This window comes from Colletotrichum chrysophilum (assembly GCF_026319265.1).
Source record: "Colletotrichum chrysophilum strain AFK26 chromosome Unknown scaffold_111, whole genome shotgun sequence".
In the NCBI taxonomy this organism is placed as follows: domain Eukaryota; kingdom Fungi; phylum Ascomycota; class Sordariomycetes; order Glomerellales; family Glomerellaceae; genus Colletotrichum; species Colletotrichum chrysophilum.
Window position 1 is genome coordinate 43,674 of NW_026517398.1, and position 20,761 is coordinate 64,434.

At 54.0% G+C, this 20,761-nt stretch overlaps 6 protein-coding genes and 1 non-coding gene across 7 annotated transcripts; 2 read left to right on the forward strand and 5 right to left on the reverse strand.

Annotated features, from left to right (window-relative positions):
- Positions 1–232: 232 nt before the first annotated feature.
- Positions 233–2,204, reverse strand: COL26b_010411 (uncharacterized protein; the record flags this gene model as incomplete). Its single annotated transcript, XM_053183113.1, has 6 exons — positions 233–395; positions 453–1,082; positions 1,133–1,314; positions 1,423–1,617; positions 1,676–2,123; positions 2,185–2,204. The coding sequence occupies 6 exons, from the start codon at positions 2,202–2,204 to the stop codon at positions 233–235; spliced, it is 1,638 nt and encodes a 545-aa protein (XP_053032920.1).
- A 748-nt stretch (positions 2,205–2,952) lies between these two features.
- On the forward strand, positions 2,953–3,040 carry COL26b_010412. The gene has a single exon. It is a non-coding gene; the product is annotated as a tRNA-Gly (tRNA).
- A 341-nt stretch (positions 3,041–3,381) lies between these two features.
- Positions 3,382–6,265, reverse strand: COL26b_010413 (uncharacterized protein; the record flags this gene model as incomplete). Its single annotated transcript, XM_053183114.1, has 7 exons — positions 3,382–4,034; positions 4,090–4,458; positions 4,516–4,664; positions 4,718–4,770; positions 4,900–5,720; positions 5,773–5,843; positions 6,177–6,265. 7 exons carry the CDS (start codon positions 6,263–6,265, stop codon positions 3,382–3,384), a joined length of 2,205 nt encoding a protein of 734 aa, XP_053032921.1.
- A 1,161-nt stretch (positions 6,266–7,426) lies between these two features.
- On the reverse strand, positions 7,427–9,355 carry COL26b_010414 (uncharacterized protein; the record flags this gene model as incomplete). Its single annotated transcript, XM_053183115.1, has 4 exons — positions 7,427–8,179; positions 8,230–8,665; positions 8,716–9,029; positions 9,086–9,355. 4 exons carry the CDS (start codon positions 9,353–9,355, stop codon positions 7,427–7,429), a joined length of 1,773 nt encoding a protein of 590 aa, XP_053032922.1.
- A 2,129-nt stretch (positions 9,356–11,484) lies between these two features.
- Positions 11,485–13,194, reverse strand: COL26b_010415 (uncharacterized protein; the record flags this gene model as incomplete). Its single annotated transcript, XM_053183116.1, has 3 exons — positions 11,485–11,896; positions 11,956–12,915; positions 12,974–13,194. 3 exons carry the CDS (start codon positions 13,192–13,194, stop codon positions 11,485–11,487), a joined length of 1,593 nt encoding a protein of 530 aa, XP_053032923.1.
- Positions 13,195–15,307: 2,113 nt separating this feature from the next.
- COL26b_010416 (uncharacterized protein) lies at positions 15,308–16,375 on the forward strand (the record flags this gene model as incomplete). The annotated part of the gene is made up of 1 exon (XM_053183117.1): positions 15,308–16,375. One exon carries the CDS (start codon positions 15,308–15,310, stop codon positions 16,373–16,375), a length of 1,068 nt encoding a protein of 355 aa, XP_053032924.1.
- A 2,563-nt stretch (positions 16,376–18,938) lies between these two features.
- Positions 18,939–20,493, reverse strand: COL26b_010417 (uncharacterized protein; the record flags this gene model as incomplete). The annotated part of the gene is made up of 6 exons (XM_053183118.1): positions 18,939–19,355; positions 19,413–19,568; positions 19,696–19,848; positions 19,912–20,033; positions 20,058–20,270; positions 20,418–20,493. 6 exons carry the CDS (start codon positions 20,491–20,493, stop codon positions 18,939–18,941), a joined length of 1,137 nt encoding a protein of 378 aa, XP_053032925.1.
- Positions 20,494–20,761: the final 268 nt, after the last annotated feature.

Below are 20,761 nucleotides of genomic sequence, written 5' to 3' on the forward strand. Positions count from 1 at the left end.
ACCAAAACTCAATTGACGATGGGTGCAATGTATTGATCACGGCGTTTCCATGTGTCGTTCCCTTGATCCAAGCTTCGTCCATGCTTCACGCACTCCGAAGATCAATTTGTGACTCATTGTTTAGATCAGATGAAGCAATGGTCCTTGGAAACTTCACATCAGACCTGCTCATAAGTGGCTATTGAGATGAAGATCTTCTTGGAACACACAGTGACACATAGAACAGCTTCCTTCAATGAGACCTCACCAATACCAGGTCAACCTCATCCCCTGATACCTGAAGGTCAAGTGCGATAACGTCGTCTTTGCTCTTGACCTCTTGTGTCTGATGAAGCACACCGTTTTGATAGATGCCATACGTGCCCTCTCGAAGCCCGGTAAACTGAGGCTGAAAGCTGTACACGATGTTAGCAGACATCTTCAAAACATTAGAACGACCATCTCAGACGCACCTCTTGCTTGTGCCATCCCACGAGCGCAACGTAATCGCCAGCGCCTGAAGCCCCTCATCCCAGCTTCCACGCAAGAAATCGACCCCGCTCGCGAGATCAACATTCTTGACAAAAGGCACAGTCGCAAAGTGCTCCTCATCCCAAGGCCTCTCATACATCGTGCGCTGGCCATCCACGATGTTGAACCTCGCATACGCAACAGCAGCATTACCACTTATCACATCCACAGAGGCACCCTCCTCAGACCTCCCGCTGCCGCCGTAAAACAGGCCCCCATCCTCCCATGTAGGACTCATCTTCGCATCCGCATACGCGAGCAACCCGTCCAGGTGTTCCGGCTCCCCCAACTCCGACGCCCACATCGCCGCGTACGCAAAGTGCGGCTTCGTGAAGGGGAACCCGCTCGCCGGCAAGTTCTGCTCCGCAACCGCTTTCGCGGCCCTGGCGTAGGTGGCCGGGTCCATAGGGTCGAGGCGCTCCGACGCCACGAGTTCTCGAATCTTGAACGAGATTTCTGGTTCAGGGACGAAGACGTGGCCCTCGTCGGACTTGGCCAGGTACCCGATGGCAATGTCTTTGCTCGTGCGGCGGGCGAAGTCTGGGTTCCAGGAGTTCATGAATGCGAGAGCCCTGCGGGTGTCAGCTTGAACCTGCGCTGCGATTTGATGTTGTCGACTTACCAAGAGGTGAAGGCAATGTCGGACGGGGGCTTTGTTCGATTCTGCTTGGGCGAGTACCAGTCGACGATGAGACCGTCATCTGAGATCATGCCTTTGGCTTTCCATGCGGCTTGGTACTTTTCCAACACACCCGGAGAAAGGTCGATCTTGTCCCGGACATCATTGTATCTCAGTGCAATCAGCTAGACACATGTATCAGTCACTTGTCATCCAGCTTTTGGATATTTCTCTCGCTCGCTCACTGGAAATTGGTTGCAGACGACGAATATGCTATTCGGCTCACAGCACACCCCCAACCAGTTCTCCCGCTCCATCTCCCGCAGTATGGCCTCCTGCAGCGTCTTTCTCGTGTAGCAGAATCTCTCCGGCCCCATGCCCCAGAAGATGGGGTTCCAGTTGAACGCGATCGAGCCCTCGTCGTCGAACCTTCCCTCGCGGAAGAGCATCTCGTGGAGCGAGACCATGAGAAGGAGATGTCCCGAATACTAAGCCTTCTAATCAGCATGCGTCAATAGACAACCTGCAAGTCGATTTCGAGGTTACCATGATGTTCTCGCGAACAACCGGATCAGCCCAAGGCTTCCTAAGCTCCTTGATGTCCGGATCGACCATGATCCCGCTGTGACTCGTCAAGAACCAGTATCCCCAAACATCCCGCAGCAGCATCTTGTGAATGAGGCTCTCAAGCAAGGACTTGAAGGTCGATCTCAACGCAGGCAAGTGGTGATAATGGGCCGCGCCGGCGGCGTAGGCCATGGTTGCCAGCTGGTACCGGTAGGCATCGAGCCATTCTTGCCCGGGTTCCTGGCTGCCCATGTGCTTCCACTCGCCATCTTTCTGAGTGGCGAGGTTGTGGAAGTGGCGCAGGTGGCCGGCTTGCTCCCGCGAGATCTTTGGGAAGCGCTCGATGAAGTCCGCGGGAAGCGTTTTTGGCAGCTTGGACGGTGCTCCTCCGTGAAGCTCGAGCGTTCCGTTGTTCGTCTGGGTTGACCTGATGATATTTATGAGGGGATGTTTCCAAGTAGATCTGCAGGTAGAAACAAACTACTTACGTTATCGTTGCGGTAGCCATGATTAGGTCTCTCGATTGCAATCACTTTAATAGTTGTGGTCGTCAATGACCAACTATCCCACAGCCAAAGATATTCATCGTCATTTATACCCAGTAATTTCCCCATCTTATCCTCAGGCAGCTGTCGGAGTTAAAAAGCGACATCACCAAAAGTCGTCCAGGATCTGAGTGTAAAAGACCCCCTGCCTCGCCCTAAATCTGACATTCTCAGCCAGTGGAAGGGCGGATGAATTACACTTCGCTTATGACGGAGCTACTTCTATGGCAATTGAGTGTGTTATGTGTAGTCAGATGGAGCACCGTGATTCGACAACCGTACGCTTCTCCCAAAGAGGATTCGCTCTCCGGCAAAGGATTTTGCGGGGTCTCGCCCGATCATGGACGCACTTATTCGGACGAGCGTCTCAAGATGGGGAATGGGGTCATGACGAACCGGGGTCGGAATCTAGTCGGGCTCCGGCCCCCCGTCGGTCCGTGTCATACACAACATCTATTAAGGTGCTGCTCTCCTCACGGCCTTTTCGGTCCGGTCCCGTGGGTGGGTTAATACCGCCGTATGGGTTCGGTAGATGTTGCGGCGCGGTGGGACAGAGTACTAGGTATGTCGTCTAAGTTCATTAAGCTCGACCTTTGTTAACTGCAAAAGGCAAATGAGCCCCGAAGTGGGCCGCGGGAGTTCGCGTTGACTCGCCCCCACCATCGTGGCCTTGACAACCTCTGCGGGGTGCGAAGACAAGCGGAGACACAGGCGTTCTTAGTGTAGCGGTTATCATCCAAGCCTTCCATTCGAGAAATCGAGAGAGCTTGGGACAGGGGTTCGACTCCCCTAGGACGCATTATTTTTTGCCTTTATTTGCGTTGTAATTGTCGATATCTCCTCTTTTTGACTGGTTGCAGAGTGTGTTGCGGTGTTGCGGAGTCTTTTGCTCATACCACGAATGGTTGGGTCTCTTTATTGAGAGACCGCCTATTTTTCCTGTGTGTGTGTGCAGCTATGTCTCCTGTGCGGTTAATCATTCCTATTGAAAATGGTAGTAGAAGTCGCAAGACTAATAGTAGCGGCGACGACGACGGCATCGACAACAATGAGGTGGAGTATACTCTCACAGGAAAGGTAATTGCTTTACCACATGAAAAATAGTCGGTCTCTTCATCAACTTATTATGAGTCATTCTCTTCAACCACCGAACCCAAGGATATGCCTCTCCAACTCCCCGAAATCTCCCAAATCCTGCCCCGTAAGCGTAAGATCCTGATTATGATAAATAGAGTAGCAATTATACGCATCCTCCGGCATCAACTCCGCCATCCCCGCCGCCTGCTCCGGCACCTGCGCATCCTCGCCCGCAGCCGGCTGCATCCACAGGTACGATATATCATTCCACAAACTCGAGTCCAGCAAACTCCGCGAGCCAAGCTGACTCGTCCGGCCCGACGGCGTCACCACACCACCCTCCTTTGGCGTGGAGCCCGGGAACGCATGCCGCCGCGCCTCTGCATCCTGACCACCGCCGTCGTCATCCATCGACACGACGATGCTCGCATCCCCAGCGACGGTGGGCGGTCTGTTCCGCGCCTCGCTCGGGCTGTTCTTTGGGATGTCGAGGAAGGTGGACAGGTGGTCGCGCATGCGGCGCACCTCGCGCGCGCGCTGGGACGCGAAGTCGTTGCCGCGGGCGACGAGGTAGTCGAGGATCTCGAGGGCGTCGGGGAGGCCCGGGCTGGGGGCGAGTTTCTGGGAGTCGTCGGAGGTGGAGTCGATTATGAGGGTGAGGATCATGATGAAGGCGGCGGAGAAGATGGCGTCGAGGTCGAAGAAGCCGAAGATTGCTGCATTCAGAACACGTTAGGTATCGGAGATTTGGTAGTATGAAGGCCAACTTACTTAGCATATTGCCCTTGCGCAACGCCAGCAAGACTTCCAGCAACCTCCGCGCCGCCTCTGAGCAGGTACGGCTCAACCTTCCAAGCGGCGACGAGCCCAAGTTCAACCCGCCGCCGTTGTCGTCGTCGAAGATTAGTTTTGAGACGTGTAACATGACGGGGCGGATGGTCAACAGGATCGCCTGGTAGAGCATCATGTGCAGATACGCCGACGTGCGCAGCGAGACGTCGCCTTCCATGGACGGAATATCGAACAGCTTGCTGGAGAAGTCGCCGGGGATCTCTTTGGCAATCCAGTAGAGGGACTGCACGATTTCCTGTACGCTTGGCACGAATGAATCTTCGGGGTGGTTACCAGGTCCGTAGATTGCTGCGTGTAGTGTTAGCAGGCAGTGATGGAATGGTCAGTTTATCAAGTAGAACTCACTCGAGAGAATCCTGCCTGTGACCCTTGCAATTTTGATGTTGGTTCTCAGGGGCAGGGCTGGCGGGAAACCGGGAGAGTCGATGGGCATGTCAATCTCGATGACGTCGTCTGAGATGCCGGATGGATTCCCTGTGGCGGCAGCAAGTCGTCTGCGTGAAAATAAGCAGTCGTGCCTCATCTCTACGAGACAAACAGAGCATACCTTTCCTGCATGTACACCGTCCACCAAAGGCGGTTCAGATGCACTTTCTCCGACTGCAACAAATGCTTCGTCCCCGAGTTCCTATGATACCCATGCGTCGTCGCAAGCCTCAGCGCCGAGCTAATCTGCCCTTCTCATCAGTACCAATCACCGCATCCCCTGCCTGCTAACAAACCACTCACATAAAGATACGCCTCCTCCTTCCGATTCGCATTCTGCAAATACACCGCCGCCAGCGCATGAATCTCCACGCCCAGCTTCCCCAGCCCAAACAGCTCGCTCAGACTCGGCAGCCGCCCCTGCACGTACCTGAACATGCCCTCGCCCGGCAGTCCCACCTCCTCGTCGTCGCCGTCGAACGCGCCCGAGAACAGCTTCCCGATCGCAAACACAAGCACCATTTCTAAATACCACGGCGTCTGCGTCTGCGAGGGGTCGCCGAGGTTGGCGTAGAAGAAGGCCAGCCGGTCCGAGAACTCGCGTGTGTCGATGTGGTGCTGCGTGTACCCGATGAAGAAGGACATGCTCTCGAAGAGCTTGCGGCCCTCGTCCTCGGAGGGCAGCGCGGGGCCGTCATCGTGGGGTTTGGTTGTACGGGGCTGCGAGGACGGTGCGTGAGGGCGCGGTTGGGGTGTGGGTTCCCTGCCGCTGAGGCGAGGGTGTTCGAGGAGGTTCTGCAGGCGGGAGCCGAAGTTGTGGCTGGAGCTTAGGGTCGAGTCGGCGGGGATGGCTGGTGGGAGTGTGAGAGAGTATGGCTTCTTCAGGTATGGGGGTGTCTTACTTGAGCCCGGCGAAGACTCGACGACGTTACTCGCCGGTCCGCGGGAGATGGTGTTGGTAGATGGGGGAGAAGTCAGTTGATCTAGTGCTAGGCCCAGCAACGTCGACGCGGCGTTGACCTGCGTCGCATTATCCGTCGGCGTATGTACAGTCGCACTTGTCCGTGGACGCTTCGGAGACTGCACCGGCGGGTCCACGGCTATCCTCGTCTCATCGTCTCTGCCTATCACTGTTGTAAGTCATCCCGTAGACGATGGCTAATCGACGTCACCCACCCTCGATGACAGAGAAGCCGAGTCCCTGGCTCTCATACCGCGCCAGCCTCTCCTGCAAATCCTGGATCCTCCTGCTCCAGTGTTAGAAACTAGAATCCAACCAAACACGATGGTCTGTCCACAACTTACGTGACAGAGTAGACCCGCTTCTTCCCAGGCTCCGGGAAGCAGCACTCCAACCCTCGCCGGCTGCAGTACGTGCACGGTTTGTCGCCGGAGCACTTGACCTTCTTCCGCCGACACGTCAAGCACCTGCCACCGACTCACCCATTAGCATTCGCCAGTTCACTCGGCGTCCGGAATAGTCCAGCGGAGACTACATGTCGGTATGCAGTCAACCCCGTTGGCGGTCGCCGGCGCGGAGGAGGCCCCCGAGCGGGGTGTGCGTGTGTTCGGAGACTTACGCCGAGATGGTCTTGGCGGCATCGCGGCTCCCGCCTATCCGCCCCGTCAATGAGAGCCGTCTAGGGGACGCGCGCGACTCTGGATCCATTTCAAATACGAGCAATCAACTTACACGCGTCTGATGTCGCTTCGTTGCTTCGGTTGGTTTGTTGACAGGAGTCTCGGAGGTTGACTGGATGGAGGGGGGAAGCGACCGGGGGATATCAGCCAGAGATAAGGAGGCGGGCTCCGAGGCTCGGAGTGGAGTAGCGTCGTCGCGAACTCAGCCCGTCGCGTAACTCAGATATGGAAAGCAATGCCGCGTGTATTAGTGGCATGATTGAAACAAACCCTCCTCGTTCGTGTCTATTATGTGATGGTGACCACACACGATTCTAAGTCTGTGTTCATGTTTCCGTTTCTCATGCTTGAGGACTTGAGTCTGCCAGACCCTGAGGACTCAACCCCGGAGATAACTCGGCGACCTACCCAATCCGGCAACCAACCGAACCCACCACTCGAACCGCAGCGCCGCCAGCCACATCATCATCTCCAAGATCTCACCACAGGATCAAAAAGCACAGCGAACTCAATCTTCAAACTTCAGGTATAAAACATGCGATTCTCATCGTAAAAAGATGACTGTCACAGAGCCGCGCACTTCCTTCCTGTGGGCTCATTTGGCTCGCAACCTTGCGGCAATCCATCGCCGTTGCACCTAAGCAGGATGAAGAGGCTTCGCCGAGACGTGCGTCGTGACTAACAAACCCGATGAGAGAAACACACGTGGTTCAAGATGTCAATCTGTCCTAGATCGTCATCTTTCCAACCTCATCAAGTCATCAAGACCTTCCGTGGCTTAGAAATGCCACGTCTCATCACCTTTCAATTCTCGCAGAAGCTTTTGGGGTTCAGCGCAAATGTTGATGCAATGTCTTGTGAGAACGAGAGTTCACTAGGGTGAGAGACCAGATGTAAAACAATTTCAAGACGTTATTCAGATTCATTCTGCCTACTGGTCCACGCAAGGCAAGGTTCTAAGGAATGATGCATTGCCAAATAGAAAAAGAGACATTCATAAAGCCGGCCATTCCGCCACATCACCCATGACCATATTCTATGACCCACAAACTCCATGCTTAGTGCCTTGAGATATTCGTCGTTTAAGTCCCGTTGTGATCCTCCATCCCCGTCCAGCTCATCCTACACCTTAAATGCTTCTCTCCCGGGCAAAGTTCTAGCAAACTTCCCTTGACATATGTCGCGAGGCCTAAGAGCTCTCGTCAGACGTGGGGATAGGCTCACCGCGGGTGCGGTGCTGGTGAGTCTCGAACATGCGCGAGACGCGGTTCTGCTGCAGCCTGTGCTCCGTCTCGTGGATCCTGTTGAGATCGTAGTGACGGATCAGAAAGCTCAGGAAGAAGGCGATGACAGCCAGCGCGACGTAGACGCCGTGCACGCCCTTGAAGCCGTAGGCGTACGACTCGAGGACGGCATCCTTGAAGGTGCCGTCGGGCAGAGTCTTGACGACGAGAAGGTACTCCTCGGCGCGGCGGGCAATGTCCTCGGCAATGCCCTGGCGGCGGAGCTTAAGCGCCATGACGTTCTGGAACGTGGTCGAGCCCACGTTGACGCCGATGGCGCAGCCCAGCATGCGGAGGAACAGGTACATGCTCGCGGCGTGGCCCGAGTTCTGGGGGTCCACGATGGCACCAGTGACAAACGTCTGGGCGTTGAGGATGAAGCCGTGGCCGACACCGCCAATGACCAGGGTGATGACATGTACAGCAACAGATGTGCCAACGCCCCAGTAGATGAGAAGTCCAGATGCAAGAGCGAGCAGAGCCCAGCCGATCCAGATGGACCAGCGGTAGGCGTTGTAGCGAGAGACAAGAATGCCAGAGATGATGGATCCAGGGAGAAGCAGAAGGGTGACCGGGAGCATTGCCACACCGGCCATGGTAGGGCTGTACTCAGGGACAGAGAGGAAATAAAAGGGGATGTAGTACAGCTGGCCATAGAGCTAGGGGCTGTTAGTACGGAGCTAGCGCAGGCGGTGATTGGGCGACTTACGATGAAGCCTTGGAGGGCACCAAGGATGTAGACCACGATAGCACTCCTGTCCGTGAAGAGAATCTTCCGCAAAAACGGCAGCTTCGCAAACTTGTGCTCGTAGACCAGTGCGACGACCAGACCACCGGCGCCAATGAACAGGGGCACAAGAGTCTGGACACTCCTCCATGGGAAATCGTTACCTCCCCAAGAGAGACCGATGAGGAAAGTGACCATAGACCCGATGAACAAGAAGCCACCGAGCCAGTCGACCCGCTTCAGCTTCTGAGAGAAGGTAGCAGTGGGTGGCTTCAGAGTCAGGAGAATGGGTACTGCGATGAGAGAGTAGCCGCAGATGGGGAAGTTGATGTAGAAGATCCATCTCCACGTAGTATGCTCTGCAATGGCACCGCCAATGATGGGGCCGACGAGAGAGCCAACAGCCCAAGCCATTTGGCTGGAAAAGAGTCAGTTGGTCTCTGGGATCTTCAGGGCGAAGCTACTCACATGATGCCATAGAGCTTAGGTCGGTGGCGCAGAGGCACGATGTCGGTGAAGACAACGAGACTGAGGACGTACATGCCGCCAGCACCGACACCCTGAATAACACGACCAACGAGAAGCAGTCCAATGTCACTCGCAACACAGCACAGAATTGTGCCCAGTGTGAAGAGGATGAGACTGCCGATGAGAATGATGGGTCGACCGAAGATATCGCTGAGAGATGCCAAGAATGGCATGGCAACAGCACAAGAGATCAGGTAGGAAGTTCCAATCCAGAAAGCTTGTGTTGATGTTCCACCAATATCTTGGATGATGGACTATCATGATTCGATCAGCATATTGCCAAAGACAGTTCGTTCAGATCACGACTTACACTCAGAGACGTGACAATCACGTTGGCGTCCAAGGCAATGACGAATGACATGATAGACAAGGTGATGATGATAATCATCTGGTGCTTCGATGCCTTCCATGGCTGGATGGTGACAGTCTCATCCACCAGCATGGGATCCGTTGCCCGCTGCTCATGCTCCTTCGTCTCCCCATCCTTGATGGCCGTGTAAGAAGCCGGGTCATACGCAGTCGACGCGTACGTCGACGTCGAGACGAGACTGTCGTGGTTATTGCGCTCTCTGTACTCCATCTTGACAGTTGCTGCCCGGGACTGGACCGCACAACTTGGGAGAAAAGGTTTGAAAGATTGACGAGGTGAGGACGAGATGGCCACAGAGCTGCAGGTGCCCGCCCTTCTTTAGTATCTCCTGGGACACTCATACCCAGTCGGTGCTTGATGGGGGCCAGACGTGGCAACCGTCTCATCGAACAGGGTCTCCGTGCGCTGGCCTCTGCGACGAGGAAGCCAGGACACTAGCGCAAGGTAGCTGAGGTACATAACGGCTTACACCAATCTTGCAGGTCGCATCAATGATGAGCCCCAGAGAGTATCACAATTCGGTCCCAAGAGGGACCTGACAGCCGGAAACCAGAAACGAGCTAAGCTCTTCAGAGCAAAACAACAGCTGGCCACCCCCTAAATCCTTGTCTGGGGGTTCGCCCATTTGCGTGCGGCTCGGCATGCGCTTCGTTGGCTTCCACACTAGCTTCCCGCCTGTTTCATTGGCCATCGCAGGGTTGATCAGTGCGAGATAACGCCCGCCGACGCCACATGGGGAAAGCAGGGCTGAAACTCGTTTTGGCGGAGGAAAACCGCATCTGCCTGGATTTGTACCGACGGTTCTGGCTGGTGGGGTGCCGAGTACCTGATATGTTGGAGTGGGACTCGGACATGGGCTACTCAGCGTCGACGTGATCGAACGTGAATGGACGGCTCGTGAGGCTTCGACAAAATTAAGCTGATTTTCCGAGGAACAATCGCCGTTGGGAGGCACTTCAGTCCCAGTCATGGCGTGCCAGAACCTTGTGGCTGCTCCTTTGGGTGCTGACAATCTGACGAAAGCATGTTAATGTCATGAGGCTCAGCGTTGACTTGGGTGGTGTGCTGCCCATCCAAACTCATGTCAATCCAGCTCGACGGGTGGCTTGGACCAGGAACCCTTCGACTGGGTCCTAGCCGCTCGCTTCCGACCCTCCAAGGAACTAGTCCGGTAATGTAGCGTCGTACCCGAACCCGACTCTCGGGACCCGTGCGTGCCTCATTTGTGCAGCTTGAGTGGCGGCGGTGGCTTTGAGTTTGCTTCCATCTTGCTGAAAAGCCGGTTGGATTACTGTTTTTGGTGTCTCAAGATATCAGACGATCGGGCCGGGATCTCGAACAGACAGTCTTGGGACAAACCCAGTACGGAGGGGCTCCCCGGTACACGAGCTCCGATGGCAGCTTCGTTTTGTTTCCGCCCGAGGCTACGGGTCACAGCTAACGAAACAGACGCGCGCGTCCAGACGTGGTCGAATGACTGGAGAGAAAATGCTGTTGCCTGCGATATGCTGGGACTTTGGCATTTCTCGATCGTGAGGGGCCACTCACCGCCAAGAGTGGTTGTCAATACGATTATCCAACAATGGGTTATACCGAAAGTGTCAGCGTGCGTATTTGACGTGGTAGCCAATTCTTTCTGCTGACCAGGGACCAGAACTCATTCTTTTGGGTAGCGCGTGCATGGCATGGCTGACAGGTGATGCCCGACCACGTCGTCTCACGTCATGACCATCGGAAACAGTACACAGCCACCGACACTGCTCGAGCAAGAGGATCTTGCAGACGTCTTGCCGCGACAGGCGGAAAGTCGGCGCGCCCGTTGGCCGGCGGGACTTTAGACTTCGCGACCACACGTACGATGTCGATCCCATCTTCGGCGCGCGGACATCATTGCAGGCTCGGCGCTGCCAGAGCCACTACATATAAGCCGATGACGCTGCAGGAAGCCGAAATGCCCTATAACACGTCAGAATACTCCTAAAGGAATGCACTTTCATCAGCGGCTGGAAGTGCTTCCAAACACGTGCCGAATGATCAGCATAATCATTCGACGAAGAGAATGTCGACGATGGGTTCCCGACAAGAACACACAAAAGATGATGAACAACAGTTGACGTTCACGGACGGAGACTTGTTTGAAGGTCGATGTGCGACGGTTACAGAAGCTTGGCGACAGCAATATCAGATGAAGACCGCCAAGGCGCTGCATGCAGGTGGTTTCAGCACAGAGCGAGGCGAGTGTCAATAGGTGCGCTTGAGGCGCAGCTCGAAATCGATTTTGCGTGACAGAAGAAACGTAGGATTCTGCATGCTTGGTGTGTGAAGAAACAATCCAAAATTTACACACCAGAGCTGCCAGCTCTAGAAACGCCGTCATCCATTTCCGCCGTTGAGTTGGTCCAGTGTCGGAACTGCCTTGCCGGTAGCCGCGACTCAAACATGCGATCAATCTCTGCTGGTGTTCGTCCCTTCATCTCCGGAATGCAGAGGAAGGAAATGACAAGCCCGAGGGCACACAGGCCCGCGTACACGAAACCGGTCTTGGCCTTTAGGTTGCCTTTGTCGGGGTTGAAAATATACGGCAGCACGAACCCGAAGATGGAATTATTCGCGCCGGCCGTGAACCAGCCGATACCTTGGGCTTTGGAACGCAGATGTAGCGCTGAGGTCTCGGCACCGACAACATGCGAAGCAGGCCAGACACCTAGCCCGGCAACAATAACAACCACTATCAACGAGATAGAAGTGTACCTAGGGCACGTGGTCAGTCTATGTATTCAAACCCCCACACCTTTCCTGGGAGGACTTACCAAACGGTTACAGGGCCCGACCAACAGCCGGAGATGCCCATGGCGGTCCATACGACTGTCAAGAGAGACAGCGTGCTTAAGATGAGGCGTCTGCGTCCCACCTTTGAGAGGACCCAAACACTGGCGATGTTCGCGATCAAGCCGCAAACGAGCCCTAGAATAAGGACGATCACGCTCAGGTTGGCCTTCATGCCAACCACTTGCACGAAGTAACTGGACTTCGATAGCAGGGTCAAGCCGAAGATGTTCGGCAGAGAGTTGGCAAACATGATGATCAGGGTCCGTCGAAGGTTCACCCCGCGGAACGAGTCGACATATGTTGCATTGGTCTGCCGGCGTTCATGCTCGATGTTCTGACGGATGGCGTCCAATGTCTTCTCTGGGTCCATTCCCGGTGTGTCCAACCTCTTCTGAGCCTTGTAGGCCTTTTCATCCAGATTTCTGCGAATGAGGTAGGTCGGGCTCTCTGGGATAATGAAAGCCATCAACAGGGGGATGACCGAGAACGGCCATTGCGATGCGAAGCAAATGGTGTACCCGTTAGCCAGGTTGAGGCATGCAAAAATGACTGCTGCCCCAATCAATTGCCCGAGCAAAGTAAAGATGGGAAAGAAGGCAAGAAGCGGCCCTCGCAGGTTCGGTGGGAGAATCTCGGACATGTAGGTCGACGAAGTTCCCATTACCATGCCAATGGCTCCACCCTGGAATCCCTTGCCCGCAAGGAAGATAATGCGCCGTTCATTAATGTCGGGAGACAAGTTGGAAACGAAACAAATGGCAACGCCGACTGCCGACAGAAATGAGCCGACTGCAAGTGACGGGCGGCGACCGAACTTGTCTTGAAAGATACCACCAACCAAGGCCCCAATCATGGAGCAGCCCGGGCTGACGAAGTTCCAGAGACCAAGCCATAGAGACGGAAGAATCATCTTGCCGTCGAGCCTTTGGCCAAAGTCCCGCCTTCAAGATTCTCGTTAGCCGTCGTGTGCAGTGAGTAGCCATGGGAGAGGAGCCGTACTGGAAGCTGGGCATGGCTGATACGGTGCCAACGATGACATAGTCGTAGCCATACAGCAGGATGGCAGATGTCATGCCTACGCAGTAAAAGACGACGCGACGCCACTTCTTGATGGACTGCCACAGCGTGAGGTGGCCGTACTGGTTCGTCTCCGGCTCCGAGGTGCTGGCTATGCTGTGTACGGTCTCGAACCGGCCGGCGTTCACGGACTTGTCGCCCATGCTGTTTGGGACCGCCATGGCATTTCTCTCGATGGGACAAAGAACAAGGCGAAAATCGGTGATGCTGGGGGTTTGTCGACAAAGACCGGAGATGGTAGTTGCGTGGAAAGTCGCTTGGCGATACTGAGGGGGTGTGCTTGATTGAAGAAGTAGGCGTCTAGAACGGCGGGCGAGGAAACGAAAGCATTTTGACCCAAGATGATGGCATAGGGTTTGCGCCATCAAATGTAGCTCAACATCTCCGGCCTGGACATGCTAACCCGCTTCCAGATCTTGGCGATGCCCCTTGGTGGAATCCGCATATCCCCAAGACAATTTGGGGTTGCACTGCACGAGCGCCAAGAGGCTGTATTAGCCAAAGTGAGGTTGTGGCTGGCAAACTCCCATCAGGGACCCTGGAGATTGACCAATGATCATCGGATGACTTGGTCGAGATGCTACACGTCGATATGTCGGCCGAGAGAAAGGCTACAGTGTTCGCCTGCGACATGCAGAAGTGGCCGTTTGAAAATAGAACCATCTGCACGAACCCAGGAAAGCTACCCTGACCTGGAGGGCACAAAGGCGGTCCTTAACAGCTTCGCAGGTGAGACATTCGCATTCGATTGCGTACCAAGGTTGGAGTCTGAGGAGACAAGTACAACGCGATTGAGGAATGCTGTGCTAATCTGCCAGCGATGCGACGTGGTAGAGAAGCTTTGCGCCAAGCAAATAGGGTCGCCCAGGCTCTCCTCGTGGCTTATGAGCTTTGTCTCTCGCGGGAAAGTTCAAGGCGGAAGACGGCGTCCGGGATACTGGATCTGAATTCCTGGTGGTGATGCTGAATTGACTTGTGCACCCAGGAAGAGGAGCCCGCGAATACGCTTCAGAAGCTATGTTCGTTCTCTGGCGGATAACATCGCAGCTTGCTGGTGCCGTGTGACAACTTCTCCCTCCTCAGTGCTCCCGTGTTGCGTCAAGCGGCCAGCGCTGGAGTCTCACCGAGTGTTACTCTGAGCAGGGGTGACGGTGTCCGTTGGTCTATGGGTGCAGAGACAGTATTCTCCATCAGGACCGTTGCAGTTCTGCGCCAATGTGCTTCATCGATATTTACCCCGTAGAGAGCAGGCAATTGCGGCAATGCTCATCTTGCCCGGTTCAGGAAGGGATCGAGAGGATTTCTGTGATCCCTGCCGCAGCTCCCGTACCTTACGGCCGATAAACTGAATGGACAGCCATTTGAACGGGGGGATCTGCACGTGGGCGCGGTGCTGTATGCAGAGATGTGGGGAACGAGTCTCGGCGCTGTTGGAGGTGCGATGAATTGTCGATGAGGAAGATGGCCGAACGGGGGATCTTTCCGAGCCCGTCGCTGGCGGAGACGGCGGCATTCCCGCGTCGAAGGCCGGCTGCAATTGTGTAGGTATGTAGTTAGGGGCGGCGGGGTCCATCTAGCGAGATGCGAGTGGCTGTCTGGAGGCTTGGAAGCATGCAGCTGAAGTGCATTTTTCATGTCAAAATGTTCGTGTTGATGGAAATCGGCAGAGAAAGTCGACGCGCCAAGGTGCAGAGGAAAAAGCAAACATTGGTTTTGCAGCCAGGGGCGTGACAAATGTTTGCTTTGCTGTGCCTTCCCACTTTCCCCAGGGAGGGGCGACGCACGCTCTCTCGTTCTTTCCCCTTATCATCCAAAATTGCAGGAGGAAGGAGGTGCAGCGTCTGGGCTGATCACTCCTGCTTCGTCAAGACGGGATGCTCTTTCTGTCTCTGAACGAGGGAAATAAGGAAGCAGCGATGCCATCTTCACGTGTTTCCAGGGTGCTCCTGCTTGAGATTGAGAAGGTGCATTTCTTCCTGCGTACTTCCTTCTCGTGCTTCTGAACTGGCATGGTCCAAGCTCTAAGAGCACAGGCCATTAGATCTCGCTTAGGCATAGAATAGTGGATCCTCTTAGCGGGTCCAATCATTGACATCACCACTGTCGCTGCACTGAGGCTGAAGCTGGGTTTTCCTCGACTCTTGATGTTTGCCCCTGAATATCCATGCAGCTTTGTATTCACTCGCGACGCCGCCATTGAGACCTGATTTGCCCATCCAAGTTGTTTGTTACATGATCCGTGCCGGTATAGTAAGAATGGCGAGAGCAACACGGTCCAGCACGCGCCTGGCTGCAGCCGCAAACCCAGCCGAGAAATCCGAGTCCACAGCACAGCAATCAACACCAGCTTCTAAGAGAAAGCGTGCATCACCAAAGTCGGCAAATGCGACTCCGTCCAAGAAAGTAAAGAAGGAAGAAGATATGCCCCAATCGCTATCTGATGTCCCGCCAACGACGCCTCTCAAGAAGGAAGACGTCAAGTCTGAAAGCCCAGAGCAGAAGCTGAAAGCCGCCAAGTCGCCCAACGACCTGCAGTCAAAGAAACTCAAGGCATACTCACAGTATGCCGATAAATCTCCCTTCCCGGATTTCCCACACCCGACCCCGGACGAGTGCCGGCTGGCCCACCACATCCTCGCGGACCTTCACGGGAAACGGGAGCGCCCCAAGGAGGTCAAGGCCTCCACAACCCGGGCCGGGTGTGGAGACTCCCCCTCCGTCCTCGACGCCCTCGTCCGGACCATCCTCAGCCAGAACACCAGCGACACCAACTCCACACGCGCTAAGCGCAGCATGGACGACGTCTACGGCGGCAGCGACGAGTGGGACAAGATCGTCGAGGGCGGCATCCCCAAGCTGCAGGAGGCCATCAAGTGCGGCGGCCTCAGCGCCGTCAAGAGCAAGGTCATCATCAGCATCCTCAACCAGGTCAAGGAGAAGTACGGCAAGTACTCGCTCGACCACCTCTTCAGCGCCAGCAACGAGGACGCCATGCAGGAGCTCATCAGCTTCCAGGGCGTCGGCCCCAAGACGGCGAGCTGCGTGCTGCTTTTCTGCCTCCAGCGGGAGTCGTTTGCTGTCGACACTCATGTGTGGAGAATCACGGGTCTCTTGGGATGGCGGCCGAAGAGCGCGTCGAGGGATGAGACGCATGCGCACTTGGACGTGAGGATTCCGGACGAGGACAAGTATGGGCTGCACATTCTGCTTGTTAAACATGGCAAGGTGTGCAGTGAATGTAAAGCTGGTGGGAAAAGCGTTGGTAAATGCGAGCTGAGAAAGGCATTTAGACAAGAAAAGCTCAAACATGAGGAGATGGCGTAAATCCTAGCCCAACGGTTATCAAATCAATTGCATCCTATACAGCATTGCAACTAAATAGTTATATTCATCAGAAACCCATCGTCGTATGGACTAATGTCGAAATCGCTCATTGTGTTCGTCGTCGTCAGGTGCTCCTTTTCTCAGATATTTGATCCAAATATCGCTCCAACCACCAACACCAAAGGTTGCCTCATCGTCACTCACACAGGGTCTCACATACTTCCTTTTCAATCCGGTCGGCCGCGACAAATATGGCCGAGCCAGCAGTATATGATCTGGATAATAGTATACGATGTCGGGTTTATCGCTACTCGGGTCGTTCATCTGGACGTGATGGGAAAGAAACTCCTCCGCCGCAGCACTCGGAAATGTTTCCATGTAATCAAAGTGGCTTAGCCACCTGAGTTCGAAGTCAAGACTGTCATGGCCTTTCATTGTAGCTACCCTCTCCCAGGCGTTACGGGTGTCTTGGTTAGGCTGTGACTCCCCGGTACTCTCATAAAGCGCAGTAGCAGAGCCTTTGCTCGCGGAGTATTGAAAATGGGCGGCCAACGGCGGGCGACGGTGCATGTGAGGTCCTGGATATGAGTCTCCCCATAGACCCAACGACTCAAGCCGAGGCATTCTCTCCGCAGTTTTGGCGACAAGCTGGAGTATCTCGTTCGGACTTTCTGCCAATGGCACTCGACCTCAGGTCAGATGTCGCATATTGGGCCAGGTGAGTGGCGCACTACCCTGTTGACCTTCGCACAATGTTCGGAGCGGAATCTCGCCCCATTCCCATACTGCATAGTCGACATGGAGTTCTTCGAGCCGATTTGACAGAACGGACCACGCTAGATCGTCATTCCAGTCGCGAGGAGGTGCGACGTTGCGAATGATGAGACGGGTGAGGCCCGGCGGAAATGGCCTGACTGGCAGTATACGTCCGAATGCTGTCATGCTCTGACATGCATATCGTTCACAGCCAACCGACAGCTCTTTCATGTTTGATGACATCGTCCGTAGGAGTAAGTTGAGCAGATCCGAACCCTCACATTCGGCAATTTCACAATCAATGTCGGGGCCAAAGTTCGAAAGGCGTCGGAGCGCGCGGACACACTCGACCGGCTGCAAATTCTCTCAGCCACAGATCGCTGCCGTATTCGATAAGGTGATGTCCGCAGGTTATAACGTCGTTGACCTCCAAGTCAAATGAGGCTTCGTGGCCCCAGTCTCGGAGTACATCCATGAACCCATCAATTACATCCACTAGGCCTGTTCCAAGCTTTCTCCGTTGCATTTGCACATCGTAGATGCTCGTAAATGTAACCATATCAATGGCAATAATGAGGCGCAGCTTCTTTAAAAACTTGAGCCGAGGCCCGCTAAGAATTGTGGCCAATTTCTCAGGGGTATGGCTCCCCGACAAAATACTGGCATTTGTGACGTGAAACGTCACTTCCTCAAAGATGAATGGTTCCATGACCACTTGCCACTGTCGGCAGGTACTCCCGTAAGGTGCGCGGTTTCCCTTGTCGTGGGTCAAATAGCCCAGGATCTGGAGCCTTAGCTCGTCTGGTAGATCGTCCCAAACTGCCATCGCGATAGGGTATTGTGGACTTTGATGACGTTAAAGTCAAGAGAAAAGAAGGTGATGTAGAGAGTCGTAAAAGAAGATGCTTCAAATTTCGATGTGTGCGGTAGTATGTGGGATTGGATCAAACTAAGATGCTAGTACTGAAATATTTTGCCCCTTTTATCATTTTCGCGAATCGGTCTCCGACGCTCTGCTACATGCTGCATTTGGATTTGACTTTCTGGACCGTGACTCAACGCGCCACCCTTTCTAACAGTCCAGCCTTCAATGTCAAATAATGACAGCCATTCTCAAGGTCCTACCTATTTCATCTGTCTATATTTGCATAACTGCAGATGGAAGTTGAGAATTACGAAGATAAGTCACAAAGGAATTTCACTATAACTTTGCAGATAAGATTCAAAGAAAGCGTACGCACCTTTGCGTTCCAGTAGCCAGCGCCCATACAACGGTACAAGCTTGGACAAACCCGTATATGAACTTCTCTCGTCTTTGAACTCAAGCCACAAGTTCGCCAAGATTGTTTTGTGTAATGATGACGAGTCATTGACCTAAGCCATACTCAAGTCTGATGCGTCAGACAAGACACCCGGACGGTCAACGTGTGGGGTTTGGTAACCCTTCTCGTTCATCGTGGATGAGCGAATACCCTTCGGGCTTTGGAAAATGACAGTGGCTTCCTGACACAGTGCCTGCTGCAGAGCCTGTCTTTGATAAGGCCTGAAATTTGCAATGCAAAGAGGCTTATCCTTCTCTCAAAAGCCCTGTAGATGACGCATGCGATATCAAAGCGGAATGCAGTCCAGCCCATCAAGATTCTACTTCCCCATAAGAACTTAATCCATGCCCAAACGTCAATCAGGAATCACTGTAGGGCCGGAGCGAGTTGGCGCAATCTTCATCTGTTAATTTCCAATTACCATCGTGCCAGCACCATGTGTGCCCTTTTTCATGATGGCTTCTTCTAACTGACCCAAGCGATAATTACATACTGACAACCTGTTGGACGACGACGTCATCTAGTCTGTGCTTCTTCAAGTCCAATGGATCATAATCACTAAAAGGGTCCACATGCTTCGTCGCATCCTTCGGCCGATCGAAGTCGTACTCCAGCTCCTTCTTCTTGTACCCGCGTTTCTTTGCCTGTAGGTACTCGTTCGTCTTGAACACCTCAGTCTCCTGGCTCGTGTCCAAGCCAAGTTTCTGCAGGTACGGCGACTCTGCGATGGGCACCAGGAGTTTGTCGTCGTTGGGCCGGGTGAAGAAGAGAATCCCGATGCGCAGCTTTTGCCGCTGGTCCACAGGCGGCGTCACGACTCGGTGGATGGTTGCTTTGAAGAGACGGCCGGTGAGGAATTCAAGCGCTTCACCGACGTTGACGATGAGGTTGTGCGGGATGTACTGCGTTGTTATCAATTAGCTTCAGTGGATACTCGTTCAAAATCCCGAATGACTTACTCGGACCCATTGCCACCGATTTTGATTATCCAAGATTTGAAGAGCAGAGATGGGCTGCGAGAACAAGATGGAAAAGGTACTCCAGTCAGCATGGCCTGGCAAGAACAGGTCGCGGGACTTTTCTCGGTCGGCATCGTTGCGTGGCGAGTAGCTCATCTAACATGATACAACATCAGAAGGGGCCTTATGTGAATTAGTTGTCGGGGGAATAGCTAACATATCGGAAGTAATTCGTCGTCGAGCCACCCGGTCGATGCATGTCGAGCACAAGTTGCTCAGGAACCTCTAACACCATGGCCACGAGAATAAGTAGTTTGCGATGAATGTCATCATTCAGAGTTTGCATCAGATGCCGGATCTCTTCCTTGAAGGGGGAGATGATTTGCGGATGTGACCGAGTTTCGAAGTCGTGAAGAAGCATGTTGTAATGGTCGACCTGGGATGAGATCAGTTTTGAAAAACTCTCGATTCAAGCTTTATAGGAACGGAAAACTTGTACCTCTTTGTGGAAGCCACCTTTGGTGCCGAGTTCTCCAGAGGGCTTGAAACCGACGTAGATGCCTTTCTGATCTTCCTCGGGAGTGCCTTTGTCCTTTATTAGCGTTGCCAGGATGAATGAAGCTGGTCTTTGGGGGGTAGGCGCACCTTCGTAAGGCCTCTTGTCTTCATTGCTCAGGGTCATCACCGCATTCGCGACATCCATCTGGTGATCCCAGAGCTCAGTGGAAATGCCATGGTTCGAAATGGTGAAGAATCCATGCTGGGTGACGGCCTGGAGCAAGTCCTTGGCTAGCTCCTTCCTGGTCTCTACATGTTCGAACTTGCTGAGGTCGAGATCGATAAGCTCTACATAGTCCACTGTACCAGTTAGCTGGTTCTACGTAGACCTAGCCGGATTCAAGGAAAGATGCTGTAAGATAACGGTGGCTAGCGAGTTGGGACGAATAATTTGACGCCGAAATGGGGCTTCGACCGGGCTACCATCAGCCATCAACAACAACTTACAGTTCTCTTTGGTGGGCTCAGGGGCGTTCCAATTGGGAATGGCTGCAGACTCATTGGATGTAGGCATGATGGTCATTGGAGTTGATAAGATAAGACTGGTGCTCGATTGAAGTAATGGTGCACATTGTGGATTTCCAGATTCTCTACTCAGCTTTGATTGATCTTATAAGACAGCTATCATTCGGCCAACATTCATAGATGCCGAAGGTTGAACAACAATCAGATACCATCTGGGAGGAATGCGGGGGTGGAGGCGGAGGCGGAGGCGGCGGCGGAGTCGTCCGGGGGAGGAGACGGACGTGTCCGTGGGGGTGGAGGCGGAGTGCTCGTTAAGATAGCCGCAT